Raw genomic sequence first — 12,969 nt, 5'->3', positions numbered from 1 at the left:
TGTAAACTTTCGAACAATTCTATAGTTTTCTTGGTAAATCTTCTGTACCCGGTGTGCGAAAGTGAGGTTAGACATCCAACATGGCGTGGCACGGGCGACGTCACGTAACACTCGGGAGGCTTGCCAACTTACGCATTCTTAGTGACAAGACCAGAGCTTGGCCTGGATTTGCAAAGATAGGTTAGAGCTGCTAAATTACATTTTAATTTCTTGCCGTGCAGGCAGTATGCGCCGCAGCCATAGTTAAGAGCCTGGGGGCCACTGTTCTCATGACAGAGCTTGGCCTGGATATGCAAAGATAGGTTACAGCAAGTTAGGAATTCATGGTTCTTTTACTTTTAGCGAATATGGCAGCCCTGTACTTGCACACGATGCGAGCTCTTTCGGAGACATTAGAAAGCTTGTCCGGCGAATATGAACTCTTCGCGAACATTAGCCGGCCAATAGGAAAACAGCACATGGTCGCTATCATCTCATTTACACAGTCTCAGTTTTAATTCTTCTATATAAGTAAGAATACTTTCTGGGGCGGGATGGTGGGTTTCTGGCAAGCATGAAGGATTTTTCCTTTCTGCTACTTAAGGTATCGTTGCACATCATTCTTATATGATTTTTATCATCCCCGAGTCTGCACACCGGGTACGGAAGCGGCACCGTTTTCTTTTCTAACTTAGGGAATGAAGAGTGCAAATCCTCTTTCTGTTCCCATTCAGCTTGGTATTGGGGTGACAATGATTTCGTAAACTTTAAAATTTATCTCTTCCTTTTGGAATTTAAATTTTCACTCCATCTAGTCACCTCTCTAGTATTGGCTTAGCCTCTGTAACTTCGGGCCATAAGCTCACGTAGGGTTTTTAAGAATTTTCAAGTGTATTTCACAGGAGTGCAAGTGTTCGCCTCCTAGCATTTTGGTTTACGGCCGATAACTTTAACCTTTTTGGTTGATCACTAAGGCCGTGTAGAATGGGCACTTATTGCCTCTGTTAAAGTTTAACCTCCTATTTAAATGTAATTTAGGCTGTTGAGTGAGTCAGTGAAAACTGTTTATAGTCCATGTAATATAAAAATTTAGACTGCGCCTTGGAGAAGCTTGATCGTAATTAGTTTTGGAGAGTGAGCTTCAAGCGCATTCTGCACACGATTTTTCTAGGGTTTTCTAATACTGTTACTTGAGCTGACAAGCTAACCTCTATCTATCCAGTTGTTATTTGGTGTTGTTCATCCAAGTCAGTTCAAGAAAAAATAGGGAAGAAATAAAATTTCAAATTTTTGAGCTTTAATTATACTTCGATCTTTTCTCTGTCCGCCCATTTGCCCGCACCTTCTTAAACCTCTGTGTTCCATGGAAAGTCCATAACAATAATAATGGAACCTGTTTTCCAGTCAATGACTGGGTCAGGGATGGGATGAATGAAGCCCCCAACTTGCAGCGTGGATAGGAATTATGCCGGCTGCCGAGGCCTGTCGCACTCCTCTGAGGCAATGATTAATGACTGACAAATGAATTGATAATAGAGAGTGTTGCTGGAATGAAAGATGACAGGGAAAACTGGAGTAGGGACTACCCGGAAAAAAAACCTGTCCCCCCCTCCGCTTTGTCCAGCACAAATCTCACATGGAATGACCGGGATTTGAACCACGGTATCCAGCGGTGAGAGGCCAGCGTGCTGCCATCTGAGCCATGGAGGTTCTTAACAATAATTATAATAAAGGATGATAGGAAAAACTTAAAACGGTCCACCTTTTTAAGTTTTTCCTATCATCCTTTCTCAGTTCAATACGGACAAAAATGAAATTCCTAGGTTTAAATTATAATAAAGTTATTTGTATTATGTCCTGCTAATTATTTTTTATGGTTTTTGGAGACGCAGAGGTACAGGAATTTTGTCTTGCATAAGTTCTTTTATGCACCAGCGAATCTACCGACACGAGGCTGACGTATTTGAGCACTTTCAAATACCATAGGACCGAGCTAGGACCGAACCCGTCAAGTTAGGCACAGAAGGCCAACGCTGTACCGTTTGAGCTACCCAGCCGGTCATGTTATATAAATAATAATAATAATAATAATAATAATAATAATAATTTAATAAGAGTACTTATCATTATTGACACCCACTTCCTCTGCAACTTTCGACCATTTGAGTCGTATATCTCGAGAATGATAGTGTTTGTTTCATATTCCACCGAGCAAGTTGGCCGTGCAGTTATTCGCGCAGCTGTTAGCTTGCATCCAGGAGATAGTGGGTTCAAATCCCACTGTCGGCAGCCCTGAAGATGATTTTCCGTGGTTTCCCATTTTCACACCAGGCAACTGCTGGGGCTGTACCTTAATTAAGGCCAATGCCGCTTCCTTCCCACTCCTAGGCCTTCCCCATCCCATCGTCGCCATAAGACCTATCTGTGTTGGTGTGATGTAAAGCAAATAGCACGATTATTAGTGTTTCATATTCCACAGGGGTGTTCTTTCACAAACTGCACTTAACTTTTCAGTATCTACATCCATGACAAATGTTGATTGATACTGTAGTAATAATAAAAATAATGTTGCATATGACAACAGACAACTGGACGCTTGCCAGAACCTTGGAGTACAGACTACTACAAGTGGCAAATCCCATTTGAGGCGTACTGTCGCTTGTTACCTGTTGTCGGCTATAGTCGCATGAAGTCGGCTGTTGGAGGTTGCTTGCAGTGGATGCAGTTTCCTTACAATCTTCGCTTTGGGATCAGTCACGCTAGTGCGCACGTAGTTGTCAGATCCCATAATCGCGTGTAGTCGCTTCCAGTGGACGAGCAGCCTAAGGCAACACCATTGGACACATGAATAATCATAAACAGCTGCATCATGTTTCTGTAAGGAGTTTTCACAAAATTAATCAATTGAACACCTTTTGTCAGTCAGTTGTCCGCATTGCAACAATTATACATTTTCAGAAATACTTCAAGAAAATTGAAAACAACTTAAACACATTTTGCACACAGCTACTTTTTATGCCTATTTGCCGGACACGGTAGAAATAGAGAGAAATATAGAAATGACTGGAGAAGAGATTAAGAAGTTTGAGAGTGTCATGGTGTCAGACAGTAACCTTACACTTTCTCAATTCCTCCTTTAATCTCCCAGCTTACGGCAAGAAATAAAGGTCATTTATTAGCTTTAACATATTTTTGCACATCTAAGCCAATCTCTGTCATGAGAACAGGGCCACACTCCCTTCGAGAGGCTCTTTTGTATTGCCATGGCGCATACTGTCTGCACGACAAGGAAAAAGTTAGCCATATTAAACCAGCAGTTGGCAGCGGTGCTATTCGACTCACCTCTACTTACCTCAGCACTACCAGTGGAAACCTAAGTATTAAACAAAGAACTGTATAGCTTTGCCGCTGCACACTGCTTTTGGGCACTTGCTGCAGACATTGCTAGACTTGTTGCTTTTACGCAGACCAACTTGGCACTTCTGGTTTTATGATGGACACAGTCCTAGAGCCTCCTCTTGTTGTTCTTGCACTTGCTCGTCCTTCCTTGTTAGTTCACTTCCCAGCTGAAGGATGAACTACTTCCGCTTTATCTTCCTACCCGTTACTTGCTTGTAAATGACCCAAGCTTTGCTAGCTGTTAGGTCTAGGATATTGCGAAAGACATGCATTGGCCACCATCTGCATACAGCCTTGGTGGTAGATTTACAAGACATATGGTCGACCACATCTACTCCATGTTTTGTGCCATTGTAGAAAAATACAGTTTCTGGCTTCTTTCGTTCTGTTCTCATTATTACTTGAGTGTGCCGTGTGCTAAAAAGACATTCTTCTTGTTCTTCCCTTGGCACACTGTCAAGGTGCAAGCTGTGTTTCCAGTCTGTCACAAGATGGTTGGAGAGTATAATTCAGACTTGGACTTCTTCACCTCAGTAACAATTTCACAACAAATAGGGTTGATTTATGACACTGGTAATAGGAACCTCGATACCAGCTACTTTCCTATTCACTTCATTTCTGATCTTGTCCTTTCTGGTAGTTTGGTTCATGGTTCTAAATAATCTCATTTCAGTTGCCTAGATTCTACTGAAGTCTTTGTTTAATAGGGTACACGTCTCTAAACCGTACGTGAGGATTGGAATGAAGTAAATGTGGTACATGATTGTTCTAGCTTTTTGTGGTATTTTGCAGTCCCAGAGATGATTTCTGACTTGACTGTAGAAATTTGATGCTTTCTGTGTCCTGCTGAGTATTTCCTGCCTAACAGTGTTGTCTTTTGAGATTGTGCTTCCGAGGTACTTGAAGTAGGAAGCTGATTCAACTTTTGCTGCTTCCAGAAATATATTTGAGCTTGTTCCTTTCCTGTTGATGGTCATTTCCACTGTCTTTGTTTTGCTCATCTTCAGTCCAAAATTTTTGAATGTATTGTTCCATTCATTACGTTTCTTCAGAACTTCAGCTTCTGTCTCTCCCATAAAAGCACATCATCAGCAAATACCAGGGCGTTTGGTTAACTGTCCATTTTCTTGATAGATTTGATGACCTTGTCCATTACTATTACGAACAGGAGTGGTGACAGGGCACTTCCTCCATCAAAGGCTCTTTTTGCTTCTTAGCAAGTTGGAGAGATGTGAAGAAGCTGTCTGTTGTTGCATTTCTCCCTTTGTTTAGAAATGGCTCCACATTGCAAAACACCATGTACTCTCCCATTGGCTGTTTTTCTGGAAGTGTGTTGACCTTACCACAGTATGAAAAGGTACTGTAGATAAAATTTGATGACCTTGTCCATTACTATTACGAACAGGAGTGGTGACAGGGCACTTCCTCCATCAAAGGCCTTTTTTTTTTTTTTTTGTGCTTAGCAAGTTGGAGAGATGTGAAGAAGCTGTCTGTTGTTGCGTTTCTCCCTTTGTTTAGAAATGGCTCCACATTGCAAAACACCATGTACTCTCCCATTGGCTGTTTTTCTGGAAGTGCGTTGACCTTACCACAGTATGAAAAGGCACTGCAGATGAAATTTTTTGTCACATTTGCAGCAATCTAAAATTGTAGTCTATACTTGTCGTGCTGTTTGTCATAAATTGGGTAAATCTGCAACTGATTTTGCTGGGAAGTAACTACCGCATAATCCCGAATACTACCCACACTTCTTTCCCCAAAATATTGGTTCTAAATCTTGGGTGCAGGTCGTATTCAAGCCGTTCATCCTCGTAAATATTTACTGCGTTTACATGAGGTTTGTTCCAACAAGAATGGGAACAGTTTGCAAACTGGCAGACGCATGCGCAGTGCGGAAAGAGCATTTCAACAAACTTCAAACTCAAACGCGGACTCGGAGTCGGTTGTTTCAACAGACTATGGACCGTTCCTGAACCAGTTTGCGGACTGGCAAAGCAGTTTGTGCTCCAGAACAAGTACTGTTCGTCAGAGACATGCGCAGTACACCAAAATAAGTGTGAGCTGTGCATTGCGGTCCATAGCTTTCACTTGGTGAATCGTGAACAGCTGATTGGTATCATCTGGCACGAGCAGACGACACGTTACACGTACAATTAAATAGAAGTACGGCGTTGTTTTATGCAGTAATAGTTAAAAAGTCGTATTTGACTACACACTAACAAATTAAGAGGCACGAGGTAAAAACGAGAATGATGCATGATGATTTTGAAGGCGGTTCCTTGAGCCACTAGCTCACTGGGACATAAGTAAATAAATAAATAAATAAAATAAATAAATTCTGATGATGATCTTATGAACTCGGACTCCAGTGAAGATGATCTAGGGATATATTACAATATCCCAAAAGCGAAAAATGAAGATTATTTAGGCAAGTTATTATAATTTTTTTTTACTTGTTTGCAATTATGTTTAAATGATATTTATTTTCACTACATGTATGAGTAACTCATAATTTAGTAACCACCGAGCTCGATAGCTGCAGTCGCTTAAGTGCGGCCATTATCCAGTATTCGGGAGATAGTAGGTTCGAACCCCACTGTCGGCAGCTGTGAAAATGGTTTTCCGTGGTTTCCCATTTTCACACCAAGCAAATGCTGGGGCTGTACCTTAATTAAGGCCACGGCCGCTTCCTTCCCACTCTTAGCCCTTTCCTGTCCCATCGTCGCCATAAGACCTATCTGTGTCGGTGCGACGTAAAGCAACTAGCAAAAAAAGAAAATAATTTAGTAACCAAAAATTCTCTTTCTCTCTCACTCTCTGCCTATAGAAGAAACAGTTGCTCGCTATGACAATGAAACGTTCAAGGAGCATTTTCGCGTCAGTAGGGAGATAATGGAAAATATTTACAAATATCAGTCTGGCCAATATGGAAAACTTTCTGCACTGAGTCAGGTTTGTCTGCAGCTGCTGCAATAATAATAATATATATATACATTTTTTAAAAAAATTTTTTACAATTTGCCTCACGTCGCACCGACACAGATAGGTCTTATGGCGACGATGGGATAGGAAAGGCCTAGGAGTGGGAAGGAAGCGGCCGTGGCCTTAATTAAGATACAGCCCCAGCATTTTGCCTGGTGTGAAAATGGGAAACCACGGAAAACCATTTTCAGGGCTGCCGACAGTGGGGTTCGAACCCACTACCTCCCGAATGCTGGATACTGGCCGCACTTACGTGACTGCAGCTATCAAGCTCAGTAATAATAATAATAATGACTAATAATAATTTTAATAATAGTTAAGTATTGCTTTTCCAATAAAGGTTCAAATTTTCCTGTGGTTTATTGGGCATCAGACTGCAAGTTTCCGGGATGTTGCAGATCAGTTTGACATTTCTTTGAGCTTTCTACATAGAATTGTCAAACGATTGACTGTCTTCGTTAGCAACTTAGCTCCAAAAGTGATCACTTGGCCTACAGAAGATGAGAAAGTAAATATTGAGCAACATTTCAGGGAAAGTGGATTTCCAGGTGTCAATGGTGCCATAGGTGGCTGTCATATTGAAATTGATAAGCCTGCAAATGATCCCAACTCTTATGTAAATAGAAAAGGACACTATTCCATTCAGGTATATTTTATTTATCAACATATGTCTTCATAGTAAACTACTGTTATTATTAAATGAATGCAAGCTTTGTGACAACAGGCGAAAAATTTTGGGTGTGTTTGAGTATTTTTTTAAATGCTATTTGTTCGGGGCGTCGACCCATGTGGATCTTTTGCCACTGCTGGCACCATATTGTATGAACCTGCATGTAATTGGAATGGTGGTAGTGTGGAATGTTATGTGTGAGGAAAGGAAGATTAAGGACGCCACAAAGAACATCATTACAATTTTAAAACTCTGACTCGGCCGGGAATCGAACCTGGGGCCGCCGGGTGACAGGCGGACACGTTGCCTCCTACACCGCGGGGCCGGACTAGCAGAGTATTTAGTAGTTCACCTCTTGGCAATAATTTAGAAGAAAAAATGTGATCAGTATTTTCTTTTAGGTGACATGGTTATCCCCTGAAGAGAACCGTCTACATCATCGGTTTTTACGCTGCCATTACTCGTGGTAGAATATTATAAATTCATGTAATTCTGGAATAAAATAATTATTATTTTCGAAACAGGTCCATTAGTCTATATAATTTTATTAGTTGAGTCATTTTATTGCTAATTACCTTCCATTGAGTAGGCCTAACAAGTTTGGCAGAGATGAACAAGAACAGCTGTTTGTTTATCCTCAAACAGGAATCTCCCGCGTAATTGTGAACGCATGCGCATTGTAGTTTTTCTTGACCATTCACAAACCGCTCCAACAGACTGCTGTTTAGCGACGGTTCCCAACGAGTACATAGCTCACGCATGCGCTTATATCTGTTCATGAATCGATACCAAACCGTACACAAACTGCTTGTTGGAACAAACCTATGGAGTATTGAAATAGATTTGAATATGGTTACCGTACTCAATATACCACATGCAATCGGAAATTCAGGTGTTATTGTGTTTTAGTTGCATTCTAGAAAACAAGATCGAGTTTTTCTCGATACGGTTACAGTGGAATGTAATTGCTAAATGTAAGGTAATGAAATGCGGTGAATCAAAGAATATGGGTAAATATGCAGTAAATATGAAAGCCGCTGCTGCGGATGCTTGATAGTCATTTGTTTCACAAGTGTTGCTGGCATGCTGAGTGCGCGAACAGCTGATCTTGCAGTATATCGTACTTTGTGAGAGTCAAAACTGTTGGTTACATAAGTCTACGTCGCTCACATTCGAGTTCCGTATCTGTCCTGTGAAAGTGCTGTCTCGATAGTAAGCGATGGATTCAAAACGGCGTCTGCGGTCATTTACTGTGTGTGAGGAACTTAAAGTTGTAAGCAAAGCTGAAATATGCGGAAAGCACGATATTGATGAATCATGTATTTGTGATAACGGCGATCGCAGAGCGTTCTACGCGCGGAGTACAGTGTTTCTGGAAATTTAAGAACGACTCCACAAATTTGTGATAGAAAAACGTGAGTTAGGATATGGTGTTTCTAGTGAAATGTGTCAATTGAAAGCACTAGAGATCCCAAAAGAACTTAAAACACAGGGTTTTACTGCAAGCTGCAGATGGATCCGAAACTTTTATCGGAGAAAGGGATTGTGCATTCGGAGACATACGTCTATTTCACAACATCTCCTTGGGGCGTATGAAGAAAAATTATTGGGCTTTCAGCATCACATTATTTATTTGAGGAAGCAAAATTCTTATTTTGTCGCAAATTGGGAATGCTGATCAGACACCTGTCTATTTTGAAATGCTGTTGGAAAATACATTGAATTAAAATTATAAAATCCTTTAATTAACAACCACCTACTCAATACATTACTCATTGAATTATAAAATAATCATGAGGTGTCTTAAATAATGGAACATGTTTCGTTCGACATAGCAAACATCATCAGCCGTTAATTTACAAAGATTAGGTCAGGGCCCTGAGCTGAAATGGTGAAAAATGTTAAAAGAGTGACAATGCTGTAATAAAAAGTAAAATGATAACATTAGACTTGAAATTGTAACAATATGTTCAGATTAACAGCAAGTATTTGTAGTGGAATACATTGAACGATGGTAGTCTGTAAAGTTAAAACAATCATGAGGTTGTTAAAGTAAAAAAATAGGTATAGTGGACCTTAAAATATATGTCAATGCGTGAAGCGTGGATTAATTATTGACGATGGAGTTCTGTAATTGTGCAAAAACAAAAGTTGAATTAGAGTTTATTGAATAGTACGAGTCAAACTGAACCAGTTAAAAGGCGCATGGCGACGAAACTAAGGTTGATATGACGTGAACTCCAGTAGTTAGGAATTCTGTAGGAGAGCCAAATACAATGCCAGAAGGAAACACAAGTTGAACTAGTCCGTATTTACACGCAGCAGCATACAACACTAGAAGCAGCAATAAAGTTACTCGCCAGTTTGCTTCACGCAGCCAACGCTAGCGAACACCTCACACTAGTCCCAAGGATTTCTAACTCCAATTGTGCCATAATCTGCTCCATCCATCTCTGGTTTGCTGGAACTCTCCCTACTTTCAAGATTATAGTTACTCTTTAACGAGTCCACCATTGGTGTCCTACGTTGTATACGGTTAATTTTATTGCTACAATGAGGCTAAACACTGGTCATTTCACAATTGAAAAGGCCTAAAGAATGTTTTTTTCTTTCATTTTTTCTGTTCTTGCCTGTACCACTGAAACATTTCCTTGGCATAATCAGCGAATCACATTGATTCCTTGATTTTGTCAAACTTAGGCCCTTTAGATTCTTGTGGGAAGAAGGTTGTTTTACAGTCCAACAGTACTTCCACTAATTTGATTGATTTTTAATAATTATGCTACAGAGAGAACCACTACTACCAGGCTGAGTGGCTCAGATGGTTGAGGTGCTGACTTGACCCCAACATGGCAGGTACAATCCTGGTTCAGTCTGGTGGTATTTGAAGGTGCTCAGATACGACAGCCACATGTGGGTAGATTTACTAGCACGTAAAAGAACTCCTGTGGGACTAAATTCCAGCACCTCAGCGGCTCTGGAAACGACAAAAATTAGTGAGACATAAAAACAATAACATTATTATTAATAGGACCACCACTAACCAGATATAGGCCCATGAATTCCATGACTGCATACCTGGCTAGCTTCCAAAATATTTAGGCTTTCGTATTAAAAGCAAAACAAACATTCCATAATTAAAATCAATTCGGATTTGTTTCACATACTTTTTATTATCAGATATGTACTGTAGGTAATATTCTTGCCAATGAGTTAGTGGTATCATCGACCCCTCCATTGCCTCTTTTCTGTCCTGTTCTCCGTAGCATTTTAAATTTTGAAGATCTTCATTTAATTCAAAGTCGGATATCAAATTCAGTTTTAGATATTTAAAATAAGCATATAACATTTTTAAGATTAGCTGTTGTCCCCGTCATTAACAGGTTAGTTTTTGTATGTTTGCAACAGTAATGTCATCTAGCAAAAATGAGTGGCAGCAGAAGACGCACCTGTCTTAGGGGCTGTGGAAATGTAGGTCATCACATTTTGTTTTCTTCCATTTCAGTGATATTAGTGCATCCAAAGCCTATGAAGTCTCCCACTCATGTATGATTCCTTCTCCTCTCGTTCTTGGAGTGCCCGATCTTTTATGGATTTCTTCTCATTCTGATAGTCATCTTTATTAACTGGTTAAAAGGGGCAGATGATCATATAGTTATGCAGCTTACAGAGACAATTATGACTACAACCACCACTATCCCAGTGATGATTTAGCAATATTTCCATGTTACTGAAGCTCACCATTGATTGATTTGGCAATAAAAATTTTAATTGGTGGATATTTCCATTAGGGTTGGCTTTATCAAGAAAGCTGTAATGGCATGAAAAGTTCAAAATGAAATTCAAAAGCAAGCTTTGAAAACAATTTCAAATAAACCAGAGCATAAACGTATACAAAGTGAGCATTTCATTCCTTTAGCCTTCTTTTCTCCTCTGAATTTTTAATGCCAGTTAGCCCAGCATCTACTAAGGTAACACGATTGAAAAATATATGCAGGAGTTTCATAAAAGTGTGCCCTGCTGTTTATACGTAACACTCCAACCTACATACATACATAAATTGAATTGGTGGTCTCTGCAGTCTTTTGTATTACATGAAAGGATTTTTTAGTTAAACAAAATAATCATTTTCATAATGTACAGACAAAACATAAATTTTATACATAGAGATGGCGAAGAGACATCAAGTCCACTAGTCAGTCCTTCATGATCCTGTTTTAATTTTGATGCCTTTCTTTGGTTTCTTTTGTCTGAATTTAATGTACTTAAAAAATGTCAAATTTATATCGATTGCAGAATAGTTGAATTTGACAATTATCTTAAGAATCTTACTGAGGAAGCCCCTAAAGAGGGCAAGGCATGTAAGTTATAGCTCATTTAAATAAAGATCGCATTGACTGGTGGATTTAATTGTTTAAAATTTTAAATACAGACTAAAATATGAATTTGTATATGCTCAGTGATAATACCTTTCTCTCTTCATAAGCTTGATTCTAAGCACATTTGTTATAACATTTACAGTAAATCTTGCTAGGCTACCAGTTTTGTTTATTATTTTTCTAGGTGTACAATGTGATTCCATCAATCAGTGCCATCACTGGCATCAGTCCACAGAGATACTTGTGGAGAATTTGCATAGCATTTCATATTGGTCCCCGTGTGGTTATAGCTTCTGTGTACCGCACTTATTATCGGGAACTGCTCTCTCAGTCATCTGAACAATTGGACGACAAAGGCAATAAGCTCCTTAATGTCTGTTACTGGCTCAGCATATTGGAAATTGTAGCTCTGTGTGGGGTCACCTACATCTCCAACAGAGAGAATTACCGTAAGTACCTAGGTAACTTAATACATTTGTCTATAGTGATATAAGATTTCAAATATCTTTCACGATGTTAATAATTTAATGTCAGTCTAACAAAGTAAAACATGTCTTCAGGTATTTCTGGAGTCACTGGAGCCACGCTGACTCATTTGGAGTTTTTGACCAGAGTTTGGGATCAGAGAACAAAATGGTATTCTTGATCTGTAGTTGCGTACATATTTTCTTTAGGAGGTAATTGTGAACAAAAAAAATGCAACATATTCATAACTTTGTTTGAGTCTCCATGAAATTATAAATAATGGAAGAGATTAATAATGAAAGTTCTGGGTGCAATAAAATTTGACCAAGACATGATGGATCTGATTTCACTTTGTAATAATTTTAGATTCCTACAAAAAATATGAGGGTTGCGCATAAGTCGTGGCAGCTATCTCTTTTTCTTCTTTTTTTTCTTTATTTTACCCCTATACAAATGCAAGATCTACCAGACAAATGGAAATATACAGACGGAATATGACATAATGTTGCGAATTTTGTAGTTTCTTGTTTTACAGTGTTGGCAGTGTCCTAGCTTGTCCCAAACAGTCTCCCATGCAATGGTTCTTTCACTTTTGGCATGATGAAAAGAATACCTATTGAGATCACTCACCGAGTTCAAGTGCGCTCCCGCAGAGCAGCGCTAGTGGAGCCAATCACCAACGCTACATAGTCAGCTGTTTCAGTGAAGGTCACACTGATATGCAAATAACCAAATACAACACCCAATTGTTTAGACTTATGAATAATACTGTCAGAAAGTTGTGAATAATATTCTCAGTCCCCGTGAACTTTAATAAGAGAACACAGGAGATAAAAGGGAATATTACGAAAATCGAAAGCAACATTGTGCTTTACATACTTCTAAAAAATATGTTTTAAACACAGCACGTTAAACATTCCCTGTTCTTAATCTGTCCTGTAGGAAATTAATCCTAGCTTTGACTGATGAAAGAGACATTAAGCTCGCATTAAATTACAAGTTGCGTTCTTTAGTCGCCTTTTGAGAGACACTGTTGGCTTTTGGGCATCAGTAAAAGATTTAGACTGGCCGTGAATTTGACTTCAACTAGGCTGA

The 12,969-nt window shown here is 39.4% G+C and overlaps 1 protein-coding gene across 2 annotated transcripts in view; it reads left to right on the top strand.

Annotated features, from left to right (window-relative positions):
• LOC136867203 (post-GPI attachment to proteins factor 2-like) overlaps positions 1 to 12,969 on the top strand; it is a 75,281-nt gene that overhangs the window by 2,543 nt on the left and 59,769 nt on the right. For both annotated transcript variants that reach the window (XM_067144332.2, XM_067144333.2), the window contains exon 3: positions 11,594 to 11,858. In XM_067144332.2, the coding sequence (XP_067000433.1) occupies positions 11,594 to 11,858 (265 nt within the window). The remainder of the gene's footprint in view (positions 1 to 11,593; positions 11,859 to 12,969) is intronic.

The sequence above is a fragment of the Anabrus simplex genome, chromosome 3, assembly GCF_040414725.1.
Source record: "Anabrus simplex isolate iqAnaSimp1 chromosome 3, ASM4041472v1, whole genome shotgun sequence".
Classification (NCBI taxonomy): Eukaryota; Metazoa; Arthropoda; class Insecta; order Orthoptera; family Tettigoniidae; genus Anabrus; species Anabrus simplex.
Note: the sequence above shows the minus strand (reverse complement) of the source record. Positions and strands in the feature narration are given on the sequence as shown.